A 14990-nucleotide genomic window follows, 5' to 3' on the forward strand; every position below is an offset into this window, starting at 1 on the left:
AATCAGAGAGGAGATCTGTGACAGCAGAGAAATCTGAATGACATTTACCTTCTCTTCACTGAACCCGGCTGCCTCTCTCTCCCTCCTTCTTTCCCTCTCTCTCTCTCTCCTCCTCTCTCAGCAGTAAACCTCTTGAAGTCAGGACGTCCGCTACTCTGCCGCTCAACTCCCTCAGCCACATCATGCACACACACATACACACACACACACAAACATGCACACCACCACAAACACCACGCACACACACAGACACACACACATATACCAACAAGCCACTCCCTTGACTTCCCCCCTCTCCCATTCTGTCTCCACAGGGATCTGACCCCCCCACCACACACACACACACACACACACTCTCTCCTCCAGGTTAAAGGGTTGCACACACACACACACACACACTCTCTCCTCCAGGTTAAAGGGTTGCCTGGTTGACACATTAACTTCTGACACTCTGTCTTTGTTTTGACCCATTTTCTTCACGTCTCTAACTGCCTCATTAAATGAGACAAGAGGTGTTTTTTTTTTTAACTGTAACAGAACCTCATCTACATTTTTGCACTTTTTTTTTGTGTTGATCCTTTTTCCTACTGGCTTTTTCTTTTACTATATACATATAATTAAAGTTTTTTTTATAAGCCGTTACACTATGGTTTCTTCCAAATGCGCAAAAGGAAACTTTTTTTTTGCTGGACGTCAGCTTTCCCTGCGACCCTAAAACTGTCTTTAAACTCTAACGTGTGCTTTATTAATCCACTAATTAAACATTTTTGCTACATGAGTTCTTGAGCTGCTTGCAGTGTCCACATATTGTGTGTGAGTGTGTGTATGTTTACGTGTGTGTTTGGCTTCTGCAGGGGCCTATCTAGGACCTCCATCTGGCACGGGACAATTGCACGCAGCTCAAAGAGATCCGCTGCTGTGATGTGATGTGAATGGAAGGAGCCCCGCTGCTGCTGGTTGATGTTGTTTTTGGCCACGTCCCCATTCCAGCGCAGACTACACTGCTGAGGCACAGCTGGTGGGCTGCCTGCCTGCCTGCCTGTCTGTCTGTCTGTCTGTCTGTCTGTCTGCACCACCATCCCCCTCCCTCTTCCATCACACCACCTGTAGCTCTTAACTCCACCGTCTTGCCGCTCAGCTGTCTTACAGGAAGTGAGGTAAAAAAGGCCTGAGTATTAGAGCATCCTGTGACGCCAACATGCTATCATCGCTTCCCATCTGAGGACAATACACACACACACACACACACACACACACACACACACACACAAAGAATTGCATGCAAGCACAAGCACAGGCTGCAGCAGACAATGGGACTGATTCTAACAACCTTACATTTCTCCCTCTTTTATATCACTCTGGAGGGAAAAACCAAACTTTCACATGCACCACCAGAACGCTAATAAGATGACTGATTGTATTTTTCTTTAAAAGCATAAACAGAGTAGGTGTTCCTCCACTTACATCACTCAAAAAAGACTTGAGTTACAACAAAAGTGACTGCATCCAGTCAGATCTAACTTTGTTTTCCTCTCATCCACTGGAAACAGAGCATTCATAAAGAAACGGTGATCAAACACAGCAGATAAGATAAGATTTGGGCCCCTGGCAGACTCTTCCAAAAGTCTTACGTCTTCACATCTTGTTCGCTGCAACAACCATATAATTCAATCTGTTACGCTTGAAAAGATACAAGTTTGGTTCAGCTCTGAAAACACAGTTCGATATCATCCACTAGAGGGCCAGTCAGCTGAGGACGTTTTTTTTTTTTAAAGAGCGACAGTAGAGGCATTCAGAAACCCCAAAAGAAAAGAACACTATTGAAGAATTTGATGAAATCAGATAAAATTAAATTAAAAAGACCTCGTCCCTCAGTGTGTAACTGTCTTAGAAGTGTAAAAAAGTCTGCACAGACTGTCCCTGTCATAAACAATTTACTGCCCTCACACCGCGCTCACAGTAAATTTGATCTTTTAGCTCATACTTGGCCAAACCTGAATGATGAGGGTGTAAGAAAAATACAAAAACACATTCCTTGCTCCGTGGCAGCTCGAGCATATGTCTTGTGTGCATCTGTGTGCGTGTGCGTGCGGTATAGCCACATTCACGACACAGTGTGTGACTCAAGTCACAATGCCTGTTGTTGTTTGCTGCATTCTTCAGTGTGGCAGCAGAGAAAAACCTCAGTGGTCACTGTTGCCATGCGAGCGAACTTAGTACCCTCAAATCGGCCTGTGCTCAGCTCTTTTTTTTGTAAATTGGAGTATTAGATAGTTTGAGACAGTTTACACATTAGCAATGAGACCATCAAACTATGTAAGGACAATGCTGCGACATTTAAACACTTATCCTCCCATAAACGACACTTGTCGCCCCATTAACGCTGCTGTACTCACCCCAGTTCCCATGCTGCTTTGAGACTCCACACTCTCAGGCTCCAGGCAGCAACTGGGAGCTTTAGTCCGCTCCACAGTCCCTAAAAACACACACACACACACACATTATCATTATCTCATCTGAGGTCAATCTTGTGGTCATTTATAAAACGACACAGATGGGATACAAGCTGAGGTGACAGAGGACAAGGAGAAGGCTGGGCAGACAGTGTGTATGCATCATTGTGTTTTAGAGTGACAGAGGCCTTACACAGACCAGACAGCGCTAAGGAATGACAGGAATCTACTATCTGATTCAGTATCATAGGTAGATCTACCACTATGGCGACCACAGCAAGACCGCTATCTCTCCCACATGAGTTACGCACACACTCAACAAAACATATTTAGACTTAAAATCCACAAAATCAAAACTAAACAGGCCCTTCGGGAGTTTTTAATCTGGAATCACAGCGCCCTCACCAGGCCAATGACTTTATAACTGCCAGAATTTGATGCCAAGACATATAAATTGTGACATGTTTAAACTGCCAGAATTTGATGCCAAGACATATAAATTGTGACATGTTTAATCAGAAATATCACTTCATATTGAGAATATCGTTAAAATGTTTTGTTTTTGGCTTACTGATTTAACAAATTAAATGGCCTTTCAAACTCAGACAATTTGACCATTAACTATATTTTTTACAGTTAGATTTCATCTTAACCAGACCAGTGGTATCATATTTAATCGACACACACGGCTTTACTCACCTTGCTGCTGTTCATCTCGGATTTGTCGGATGGCTGCTCGGATCATCTTCCTCTCCTCGTACTCGCCGGCGGCGCGGAGCTTCATACAATCACACAAAATGTCAGCGCACAAAGGTCAAGCATGCAGTGGAGGTCACCATATGTGATGATGTTTGTCTGTTAATACTCACCATCTTAGTGAGCTCATCGATGTCCTGGATTGATTGCAGTTTTCGTGACAAGACGTCCAAGTTGTCGCTTGATTCTGACCTGAGAGAGACAAATCACAGACAAGTGACAAACAGGAAATCTTCTAGTATCTTTAAAAAACAAAATACAGTCTGCATACTGATGCCTCTGTGCATGTCAAACGCAGCAGAAGACAATTCCAAGATAACAGTTTTTTTTGGCTGGGGCAAAACCCTTCAAAAGCAAACACTTCCAGACCAAGCATGGAAAAAGTGATACTCTGATATAACAGTTTTGACAGCAATGACACACAGCCATAAAAAAAAAAGGCTGTTCTCATCCTCCCTAATTTCGGCCTCATATTTCTCCATCTCGCTGCTCAGTTTCTATTACTCATACGCTCCTCCAGTTCTCTCGTTATCCTAATTATCCTCCAGTCGTCCGTATTAAAGGATGTTGGAGTGGAATATTTCACATTCCACCACGGAGAGGCATGGGATAATGCAACTTTCAGACGTCTTGACGTGTGTGCACGTGCGGTAGGTATGCTCCTTTTGTTTTTGTAACCCAAGTCATCTGAGAGCAGCGGTGAATGGAAATGATTAGACCTGGCCACTGGTCTTAATAATGACAAATAATAATAATAATGACATGAGACAGCACGGTTAAGTATCTTCTACACATCCACACAAACCATCAAAGTTTCTAGATTTTCAGCTTCTATAATCAGATCAGGTTAAGGTATGATTGGATGGATTTTAGGAATTCCTCAATAAGCACAGCCAATCTGGAAAAACATAGCTGTGATAAGTTTCAATGATGAAAAGCCTGCATTACTCAGCCAAATTACATAAATCGCACCTAAAACAAATAGCTGCAGCTAACATTTCTAATAAATTGCCATGAGTTTTTGTGCTATTTGAAGTACAGATAATCATATTGTTGACACTAACATCAAGATCTTTGATAATAAATCCTGTTTGTCCCGCTTCTCGTTCTGTTTGCCAGCAAAAACTTGTTTACAGGCAAAATGACAAAGGTGACATTACAGCTGAGTTATCAGTTCATGCACATTCCTGAGCTGAAGGACAGGTGCTGGGAAATGTGTGTTACTGATCTGGAAAAACACTCAGAAGCTTTTGAGTAGGCCAAATAAACATTAAGTAAGACAAACAAATCATCTGAGAAAAACTCTCAAGACTTTAAATGCTGACGAGGAATCTGAAATAAAAGTATTTATTTTGAAATGTGCACACACAATGGAAAATGTACTGTGGTGGCAGTTTTCTGACCTCTATGATTTCCTGATGTGACTTTTCCAGACTTCATTTTCCCACTGGAGTTTAAAAAAGCGCTGCATCCGGGTTTTATTTTTTCTCAGCATCTCCCGTTCATCTGGTCTGGTGCTCTGAGTGTGTTTGTGTGGTCTTACCTGTGCTGATTCTCCTTGTCCTCCTGCTGTTTGAGGCGCGTGGGTCGAAACCTCTTGCTGGCCAAAGCGGCTTCCATGTCCTCGATCTCACGCCTCCTCAAGTCCCGGATGGCTGAACGGATGAGACGCCTCTCGTCCAGATCCACGGTTCCGTCCAGCTGTGACAGGAAAAGACAAACAAGCATGTGTTAAAATTGAGCCAACAAAGCAGGGTGGCAAATATTTGGCTTGCAAAGATTAGCCCTGTCGCTCTTATATTTGCATCTGTGAGCAAGCACATCACAGATGTACAGTTATATAAGAATCCACAGCTACAGTAAAAAGTCACAGGCCTGTTCTCAGTGTAAGTACAGGGCGGTGAATAAGCAGCATAAAGTTGGAGCCCTAACTTCTTTCAGTCGCCGTTTGGCCCCCTGTAATTAACCCGACAGTAACACACTCGTTTAGTCCAACACACATCTGTCCAGTCAGACAACTAACGGATGGATTGCCATGAAGAGCTGTGCACACATTCATGATCCCCTGATGATTATTCATCGTGATTTTGGTGACTTCCACCTGTCCAGGAAGTACCTGTTGAGTTTTTAAGCCATCCAGCCTCTGTCTCTGTCTCGTTAATTATGGCAGCCAGCTGACAGAGAGTAAATGCATCATTAAGGCCAGTGTTAGAAGATTTAAATGTGTGGCAGGGAGTTACGGGGTCAGCAGGGACGACGAACGGCTTATAGATTGGTGATGACAGGTGAGCCGGCTTCACTAATGTGAAAAGACAGGACCACCTGAGCAAGGAGCAGAGGATGAGAAACAGGCATGCCAACAGCTGGTGCTCGGCTAGAAGAAAGAAGTATGTTCAGCTCTCTGGGACGAGCCTTCACCCAGGTGTCTTCTTCTCTGGCTGTAATTCATCTTGGTTGAACAGCAGCGAGGCTGCGGGAGGCCCAAGAGACTCAGACTCAGCTAAAGGGGCTCACTTAAAAACGCTCAGGGAGCCATTTCATCGCTTCGAGTGACTATTAGTTAAGGAGTTTATTTTTTCAAGCAAAAGAGGAGTAATTAAGGTGTGTATAAAAGCACGGCTGCAGAAAGACACACCAGTCGGTGAGACGGATGCTTTCATGTTAGCGACAGCCGTGAGCATGGGAGGGTAGAGGGAGCCCTCTCTTGTCATATGAAAGACAGATCTCTCTTTTGGTCGACAGCGGGAACCTGTCAACACATGCAGAGATGAGCAGCTCCTGCTCCTGCTCCTCCGGCAGGCTTTTCTGATACACTTCACGCACAAATGCACACTTTAAAGGTTTCCTGCTGCACCAGTTAAAACCTGCAGAGACGAGACACACAAACCTTTTGCAAGCCAACTGGTTTTTTACTAGAGAGAGCTGGATGTGGTTGTTAAGCTAAGCTTTACACCCTGATGGGTTGAAAAGGAGGCTGATGTGCCCCCCCCTCTCTTAGTGAGCCCGGAGGAGGAAGAAAGAGATGAGGGGGGTCTCACAAGAGATGAAGAGGGCGAGTGGTTTTTGAGGTTTCACTGTGGTTTGACAAAATATGCAGCCCAAGCTGCACAGGCTCAGAGGGGCTCTCTCTATATACTATAATTTGTGGAAATCTAAAGTGCTGAGCTGACTGAAAATAACGGGTAAGAGGAGAAAGTGCTCCGAAAAGAAGAAAGCACATGAGGAAAGAGGAGAAGGAGAAGAAGGGGGGGAAGTAAAGCGGTTCACAGTGGGAAAGGATGACAAAGTGAAAAAGAGAAAAATGAAAGAGAAGCTGGACTTGAGCATGCCTAAAAATGGGCAGATGAAAGCTGGGTGGGAAAGGGCCAGGCCTCGTGCACAGGTCATTCCTCACATTCCTGCTGACTCACAAGGAAAGAGATGGTAGTGAAATCAGTCGGTCAGGAACTGGGTTTTGGGTCCAACCCAGCAGTAGTGAGATGATAAAACATCCAGGAGCGACAGCAGCACATTTTTTAGTTGTGAAAGCGAGGAAATCACGAGAGGAGAGAGGAAATGAGAACACACTTGGTCATTTTTCAACATAGTCCAGTGTCTCACACACACACACTCACACACAAACACAGCCACGCACACAGTAACCAAACACTCAAGGGAGCTGTACGTTACCACACTGTCAAGCTTAGTGCTGAATGAATGTCATGATGTGATTATACAGGCAATGCGCTGCCAAGTTTTAGGACTGACTGATTTATTTATTCATTATTGAGATATAACAGAACGGCCTCGAGCCTGGGCCTCTCAGTAACTTTCAAAACAGTCTGCGTTTTTTGACCTATGTGCTGTGCATATCAGTTTAAACATGAAGCACGTGACGACTCACAAACCTCCAAATCAGTCACAGTAATCTTTCAGCGACGGGAATTACAGTCGCAGCGTGATAAGAAGTGAAAAACAGTTGTTACATGCGCATGTCAGACTTTTACCTGCACTAGCACAAAAATATTTAAAAACTGGACCAATCAGTGCACACGTGGCTGCACGTCAAGTCAGTTTGGATTGGTTGCAACATTCAACTCGCCAGTCAGTTACAGCGTCTGGCACGAGTCCAGACGCTGTAACTGACTTTTCCTTCACGTATTTGAAAAATAAAACTTCCCCACTCACAGGAAGGTGACGAATGGGCGTAACCCAGGCAAATAAAACACCTTTGACTTTGGGTGCCTGCCAAAGAAAACAGAAGAATGACCGTTAAAGTACGGAAACACAAGCTTGTTTAAAGACAGAGTCCATTTGACAAAACCTCCACGTGACATGACTTTACTGTGTCAGTGGGAGCACAGAGGGGAAAACAGTGACAGCACCTTACACCCAGTGGCCTTTTCCAAAAGGCTTTTTTTTTAAACCCAAGCCACAGACCTCTGAGTAACCAAACCTTCAACTGTGGCTCCAAACAACAACAGCGGCACTGTGACCCGAGCAGTCGTTATACACCCAGACAGAAGGCTTTTTCACGCAGCCTTGCTTCCACCGCTAACAGACGCATGAGTCACAAATAACACGCAAATATGTTTTACTGAAAACGATGCAGTCATCGAGACGTCACTAAGCTGTCAGCACCTTTAATGACGGCGGGGAAATCATCACGTTACTGCTTGGCCTGCTCTAGTAACTGTGAACTCGTCATCGAGCCTCTGAGGGAACTGTTGGTAGTCACCTGACTCAGGTGGCGAGATGCAATGTTAGGAGCAGGATGGAGGAAGTGCGTAGGACTGATGGGTGAGGACAGAAATGGGGGGCGACGGATGGGTATATTCAAAACGCACTAACCTCAAAATAATTACCTTCATCATACCGTGGTTTTAGTGTTTCGTAAGCAGGCCTGCTACGGCTTGTACGGCCCTGTTGGTCTGCTTTGAGTCACTTCCTGCCGAGCAGCAGCTTTCTATGGAGTCAAAACCTCAAACCTAACCCAAAGACATCCGACTGAAGCAGCTCAATCAATCACAGTCAATTAGAAAGCGTTCATGGTTTAGCAGTAATCCCGACCAGCTGGTGACACACACTCCTGAGGACGGAAACACCCTCTGAACTCATCTGCTACACATGAGAGGAGCAGATTTAAATATGATTTTTAATTTTTTTTTAAGTTCATGAGGTTGCTTTTAATTTATTGTGGCCTCAGAAGTGGTCGAATATGGGCAAGAAGTCAAGGCTCTTCAGGTAGTTTAAATATATACTACTATTTAGTGGAGCTGAGCTAAGAGCTGTAACTACTACCTGTGGGCGCAGCATTACATCGGGATTAAATTAAACCCGTGCAAGTGAAAGTCAGACCACTCGGCTCGGTTACCGTGCAAATAGAAAGCAAATATACAAGTTCAGATTTGTCTTAATTCCCCTGTCTATTCTCTGTTTATTCATGGCAACTGAAACATGGATTATTGGATATCAACATTCAACTGGCAACAACATTTCAAACACCAAGACTTACATACTATACGAGTCTCTCGAGTTGTGTTGTGTGCCGTCGTTCACAAAGGTCAGGTCAAACGTCACAGACACACCCGGCCCCGACTGGGAGCACAACGACCCCTCAGGCTGAGACCTGACCTTTTGACTCCCGTGTGCCTTGGCTGTTTTTGCACTTTACACTTTCTACTTCATGAACTATGACGTGTCGAGCAAATTCCCGTGGCACAAAGGAGTAGTATGTGTACTTTCTGCAAGAAATGTGTGTGCACATGTGAGTCCACATGAGTGAGAGGTAGAAGGAGGAAGGAGGGGGTATACTGTATGTTTGTGCATGAAATGAGGACTATAGTAATAATTTCCAGAGCAGGCTGAGGTTAGAGTGCAACCAGGCAGCAGATCGGATCAGTGCCTTGAACTCACTTGTGTCAAGTGAGTTTGCCCTTATAAGGATGCATGGGACACTCCTGATAGTAGAGCTGAAGTGGATTACCAGCTGCCACTGAGAAAGCTGGACTGCTTCAGACATTGAGACGGACACAAATAAACAACAGAGAATGACTGAAAGGGTGAGAAAGTTCAGAAATATGTGCATCACCCCTGCCTTGAATGTCTTTATTGCCTTGCTTTGGGGCAATCATCCAATCTGAATCAGGTGGATGCCCATAAATCATTTCTCAGCGCCTCAGGAAAACAATGCATGCACACAGTAGGCCGGTGCACACACACACACACATAAACACCACACCCAGTGAAAAATGAGAATATAATCAGGATACATGAGAGCCCTGCAAGGAATGGGATCTTAGTTTCTCAGAAGCCAGAGTTTCAGTCACCTCTAGGCTAAAAAATTAACAAAGAAACAAACCAGAGTCAAGGTTAAACCTCATTGTGCTACAGTGTACACTGAGCCTTCATTGTCAAATTGTCACAAGCCAGGGAGAAAGAAAGATTACTGCACATGTGGCAACGTGCTCTTTGCAAGTGCAGCTACACGTGTGGGAAGGCTTAACTTTCATTAATAACTGAATGGTAGGACAGAGGACCAGAGCTGGAAAAACAGTGTCCCCTTTACACTTGAGATAGCAGGGATAAAGAATGGACGCATGGAGGAATGCATGTGGGTCAAAGGGGGTACAGGCATCAAGAACGCTCTATAGGACCGTAATGATGCACTGAAGACAGATCTGAACTCACACGTGCTGTTACTGACTCTTACATTAGTGCTGATGGATTAAATCACATGAATGGGCACACATGGTCAATGCTCTAATCTAAAACTGCAGAATATTGACCTTTCAGCTCCTTGCAGGACTTAAAAGTAATTTTCAATCTTGCAGCATCGTTGCATATCTTTACTTTAAAATGAACCGCAGAGGAAATTATTTCTTTTGGGCATTATCCATTACCTCTATGAGATGTTTTGGCCCATTTCAAATATCTGGCTCCACACACTGAATGAGCTGTAGGTCAGGTCACAGAGAGGGATCTAGGTCAGTCACAGCCTGGTCGGGACAAATGTGTCCTACATTTGTGAGCTGGCCTCATCTAAAGGGTTTCACATCAGCTAACGTAGGCAAAAACGTGTCCCAATATTTTGTTATGCACAGTACACACAGACTAAGTGTGAATATTACTTGAGCATTCATTCACGTTGAGAGCGGTCTTTGTTTGCAGCATTTTGATCCAATCTTGGGTCAAATGTTGACTTTCCATTGACTTCATTTTGCACAGATAAAAATCCTAAATATAAATAAACCTGATGCTGAATCCATGCAGCGAACCCAAAGGCAGTCTTTTTTTATTCCACACGTCTTTCTTCGGTTCAGTCAGAGACTTAGATGTCTGTTTGGTAGCAGCTAACGTAGCCTTGAGCCACTAAACTTAGGGCTTAGAGCTCTGGTAAGCTCACTTCCAACTCCACATTCCCAGATGTTTTTCCATCATCGAACTTGTAGTCTTCAGATCCAACGATCTCTGACTCAAGTGACATCACTTGAGGTAATTTATCAGAGTTTGTGCAGCCAAAATAAAAAAAACATTTCATGCAGTAATACTCTTTCCAGGATTTTCTTTTCCCCCAAAAACATTCTCCACATAGTCAAAGAATTCCAACCACTTCACAAACGGAGGAAAATATTTCACAAATAAAGCCACCAAATGAATTCCCCCAGTCAAATTATACTATATATGCATACGTGTTTAGATGCCAAGACTGCCACTTATTGTGCCATTACATTAAATCTCCAATGCCACTGCACTGGTTTTAAGGGCTTTCATTTGTTATCATAGATAATCACAGGAAATTAACAACAGAAGGGAGTTGTCCACAGTTTATTAGTACAGTCTATTGGTATCTCCCCCCTGTAGTCATATTAAGAAGATCTGATACAGTATGACAAATTTCAGCAGGAAGAAGCCTTCACAGATAAAGAAAGACCACAGTGGATCATGCCTTTCCGCTGGCCTTTGTCCTGGGATAAGACCTAGGTCACATCAGGAGCTACAGCAAGATGAATCTCAGAGAAGAATCTCCAAATATGGGACATCGTGGTCAAACTGAAGTCCTGCGTGACCGGTTGTGGTTTAATGAGGGAACAGTAAGGAGGTGAGAGGGATGTCTTCAGGGAACAAACAGTTTGTTCTAATAGATCCACGGGAGCCAGCCATGCTGACTCTGAAAATCCCCAGTAACTATAACAACAGGAGCGAGAGCCTCACACTGACAGACAGACAAATGCCACAACATTAACAACAGCGGGCTGGAAAGCTAAACATCAACATCCGCTGGACGATTTTGTAGTGGATCTCAGGAAATGGCTCTTTCCTGGGGGAGTCCAAACCACAATGTTTCTGCATTTCTCTTTGTTTCTCTTTCATCTATTCTATTTATTTTAAAAAGCACCATCCTTTTCAAAGCTGGTGAAATGTGATATTAAACTTTCTTCTGGTTTAATTCAGTATGTGACTTGGCAAAAAAAACAACCCAGAACATCTCTGATCCTGCAGAGTGGTGCATGCCGTTTCCTGTATGCTATTTTTCTCTATAAACAGAGCCACACCTCAGTTTTCCAATGTAAAGCCAAAGTCTGCTAAAACTGTACCAAAGCCCTGCAATGATACCTTAAAGCTGAGTGTTCGGGTAAAGCAAATGAGTGCTGAACATCAAAAGGCACTTTAATAGCATCTTGACAATGATTAAAGTCCTAATTGTCTCTTCCCCTGAGAGAAACTTCCTTATTTCCTCTTCAGTTCTGCACAAATTAAACCCAAAATTTATCTTCAATTCAAGGAGGTCTTATAATATGAAAAACTCACATCATAGATGAGGCATGGAGAAAACTGAAACAGTAGCCACAAAGCAGATTTAACACATCTGGTAAGAGTTTCTTCTGAGTCCAAAACACCTGGAAAACAGTCTAAACAGGAGCTCAGGGTGTTTGTCCCCCTCTGAGCGGCTGAAGCATTAAAGCTCAAACTGGGACTCCGCTAGCCAGAGACGCCTGGTGGCAGCGAAGAAGACGAAGGATAAAAAGTGCACCTTCAATCCCTTATCCAGATTTCTTTCCATTTGGCAGAGTGATGATCCAGACAGATGGAGATCAGTCATGAGACCTTTTTTCTGCTGGATCACTTACCAACTCAGACGAAAAGACCAGAGCGGCTCTGACAGCCGAGTCTGTCTCATATCTGATGCTTACAAAAAACTGGTTCACCCCTCAGTTGACACCCAATCTATCACAGCAGAATATACTGTATTCATCTATTGAGTCTATACAACACAGATCAGATCACTGAGGTCAGTTTTCGACACCAGTAGCGGGTGATGTTGCCTCTGTTTATCACACTGTAGCTCTCTGACCTCCTTCTGTAACAACAGGTTGTATCTGTTGTTTCTTTCCTCTATCAAGCTCAATATCTACCCACTGACTGCACTTTAACTGCATCCTCTGGAGGTTTGGACCACTATGGAGCCATGTTTTCACCATGCACTCCAGAGTATAAAGAATGTATGACGTATCCATGACATCATCCACGGGTTTCTGAAGATCCATTTTAAAGCTCAGCATGGTGCGATCTTGGCAGTCCAGTCTCTTCCGCCTCCCAGATTAGACTAAAAATGGGTAAATATGTGGAGCATAGGTGGACATGAGGTGGGCTGAATGACGTATAAACCGTAAAACAGGTAAACAAGCTATAGAGACCCAAACTGTTTCTTTGTACCAGTCTGTAAACAGTCTGCTGTGAAGTTGGACATTTTAACATGGGGGCTTATGGAGATTGACTCGTTCTGCAGCCAGCCTCAAGTGGATGATTAAGGAACTGCAGTTTTTGTGACTTTTGCATTGGCTTCACTTCACAGTCATGGAGGTTGCTGCTTGATTTTCACAAGTGTTCCTTTTTCTTTGTATCATGCACACCGACACAGATGGATGGCTATTCTGCTGATCGACAGTTGGAGCCAGTAAAGTGCCAAGAAATGTATAAATGCACCAACCAACATGGATATAAACATTGCATTTAAAGAAAAATAGCCTTTTATTAAGTACACAGTGAGTGCCAACATAACCCTCTTTACTTTTCTTCAGTTGTCATCACAAAAAATGAGCTGACATGATGATATGTTTGATATTTTCACTGTATTCACTACAGAACTACATAATATACCATATATCATAGACTACTAGGAGAATCAACAGTAATATGTGATTTACGCCTTGAAACACAAGCTCATTCACAGTCTTAACTTACTATAAGAATGTAATCACATTACTTCACTGACACGAGCTTTATCGCCTTCTTTCAGATTTGTTTGTTATACTGAGTGTTAAACTGCAACATTATTCTTTTATGACCTTTTCAAATGACAAAACAGCATCTGGTGTGCTGATTGTTAATGAAATACTTTCGGCTCATATTTAAATGCCAGCGCGTGTGTATTCAATATTTCAAAAGCGATAAAACAATACCAAGTGTCTTCTTTAATAAGGAAATATGCTGAACTCAATCTCAACTTTAAACGTTGCTGGAAGTGTGCCGCACTTACTCAGAATTATTGTTCCATCGCTATAAACTTAAAAGGCCACAGAGCAAAAATAGACATTGGTGGAGTTTTTAATCATCTCTTTTCTCATCCTTCCAGAGCCAAAAATGGGAGGCTATATATAGCAGCATCCAGTAACAAAAGTTTCCTGTTTAATAAAACAAACAACTGACTTCTTATCTCTCTGCTCCATGGGCTTGTATTTGGATATCCACTGTCTGAGGCTGAAGTCTGCAGGCTCTAACTCAGCTGAGTACTGTCACTGCAACAGTGTAGATAACTCAGTTTCTAAAATGTCAGTTTGGGAGGAAAAACTGCTCCAAATGATGAGTTGTTCGTCAACACCTTTGAAATTTAATCATACAGGAAATGCAAGGGGAGGGTAAATACCTGCGAGAATGATGACAGGCTCAGCAGAAATCAGGTGTGCGCTGTGAACGCTGTGTTTGTAGTTTAGAACCTCGCCAGGGGAGAGAAACACTCCCAAAAAAACACCCTGTAAACATCCATTGAGGTCAAAGGCACCTATGTTCACCAAGTGTCGACATAAACGCAGAAGCAGCAGGTGTTGTCAATGGTCAGGAGCGTAAAACTCGAGACTCTTTTCTTTTTGTGAGTGCGTGCATGCAGCGAGGTGTGGGGGAGCTGTATTCAAAGGAAGAACTGTTGCATGCAACAGCTTGTGTCTGAAACACACTGCAGCCTCTTTGAAGAAAGAAAAATGTTTTTTTTATGATTGTTGACAGACAGGTCACGTCTTGTAGTATCGTGCTCCTGGTATTTAATACTTTCTGATGAAACTTTACTTTAGGGCTGCAACTAACAAAACCAGCTGTCCCTAGAAAAGCCTAAAACCTTCAAAAGCCAGCAAATCTTTGACATTTCTGCCCCAAAAATGTCAATTATTCCGTTATTATAACAGACTTAGCAATATAGCCAATTAATTGTTATTCCGTTATTATAACAGACTTAGCAATATAGCCAATTAATTGTCTTTTTTTTCTTCTTTTACTTCAACAATATACCATAAAAATGAGGAAAGAGGATGTTTTAAACAAATTGGGCCCTTGATGACATTTGTTCAAGTATTAGACAACATAAAAAATAAAAACACACTGCACATGTATCTGAAAATGTCCCAGACGGTTATATAATGCAGCATCATTTTTCTGGTTTATTCGTTCCTGATGATGAGGCTGACATTTTGGACCTTGTCTCCAGGGTTTAAGGAGAACCTGGGACTGTACCGAGACCCCACAAAACAA

The 14990-nt window shown here is 43.1% G+C and overlaps 1 protein-coding gene across 8 annotated transcripts in view; it reads right to left on the reverse strand.

The window, feature by feature from the left end:
- The window catches only part of smtnb (smoothelin b), a 46774-nt gene that overhangs the window by 27049 nt on the left and 4735 nt on the right, over positions 1–14990 (reverse strand). For 6 of the 8 annotated variants that reach the window (XM_019275389.2, XM_019275376.2, XM_019275369.2 and 3 more), the window contains exons 2-5: positions 4753–4910; positions 3323–3401; positions 3153–3231; positions 2397–2476 (exon numbers count right to left, since the gene is read on the reverse strand). In XM_019275389.2, coding sequence (XP_019130934.2) covers positions 2397–2476; positions 3153–3231; positions 3323–3401; positions 4753–4910 — 396 coding nt within the window. Of the gene's footprint in view, positions 1–48; positions 203–2396; positions 2477–3152; positions 3232–3322; positions 3402–4752; positions 4911–14115; positions 14219–14990 lie in introns of those variants that run through there. The other 2 variants (XM_019275394.2, XM_019275400.2) reach the window with 2 other exon arrangements.

The sequence above is a fragment of the Larimichthys crocea genome, chromosome III, assembly GCF_000972845.2.
Source record: "Larimichthys crocea isolate SSNF chromosome III, L_crocea_2.0, whole genome shotgun sequence".
Classification (NCBI taxonomy): domain Eukaryota; kingdom Metazoa; phylum Chordata; class Actinopteri; family Sciaenidae; genus Larimichthys; species Larimichthys crocea.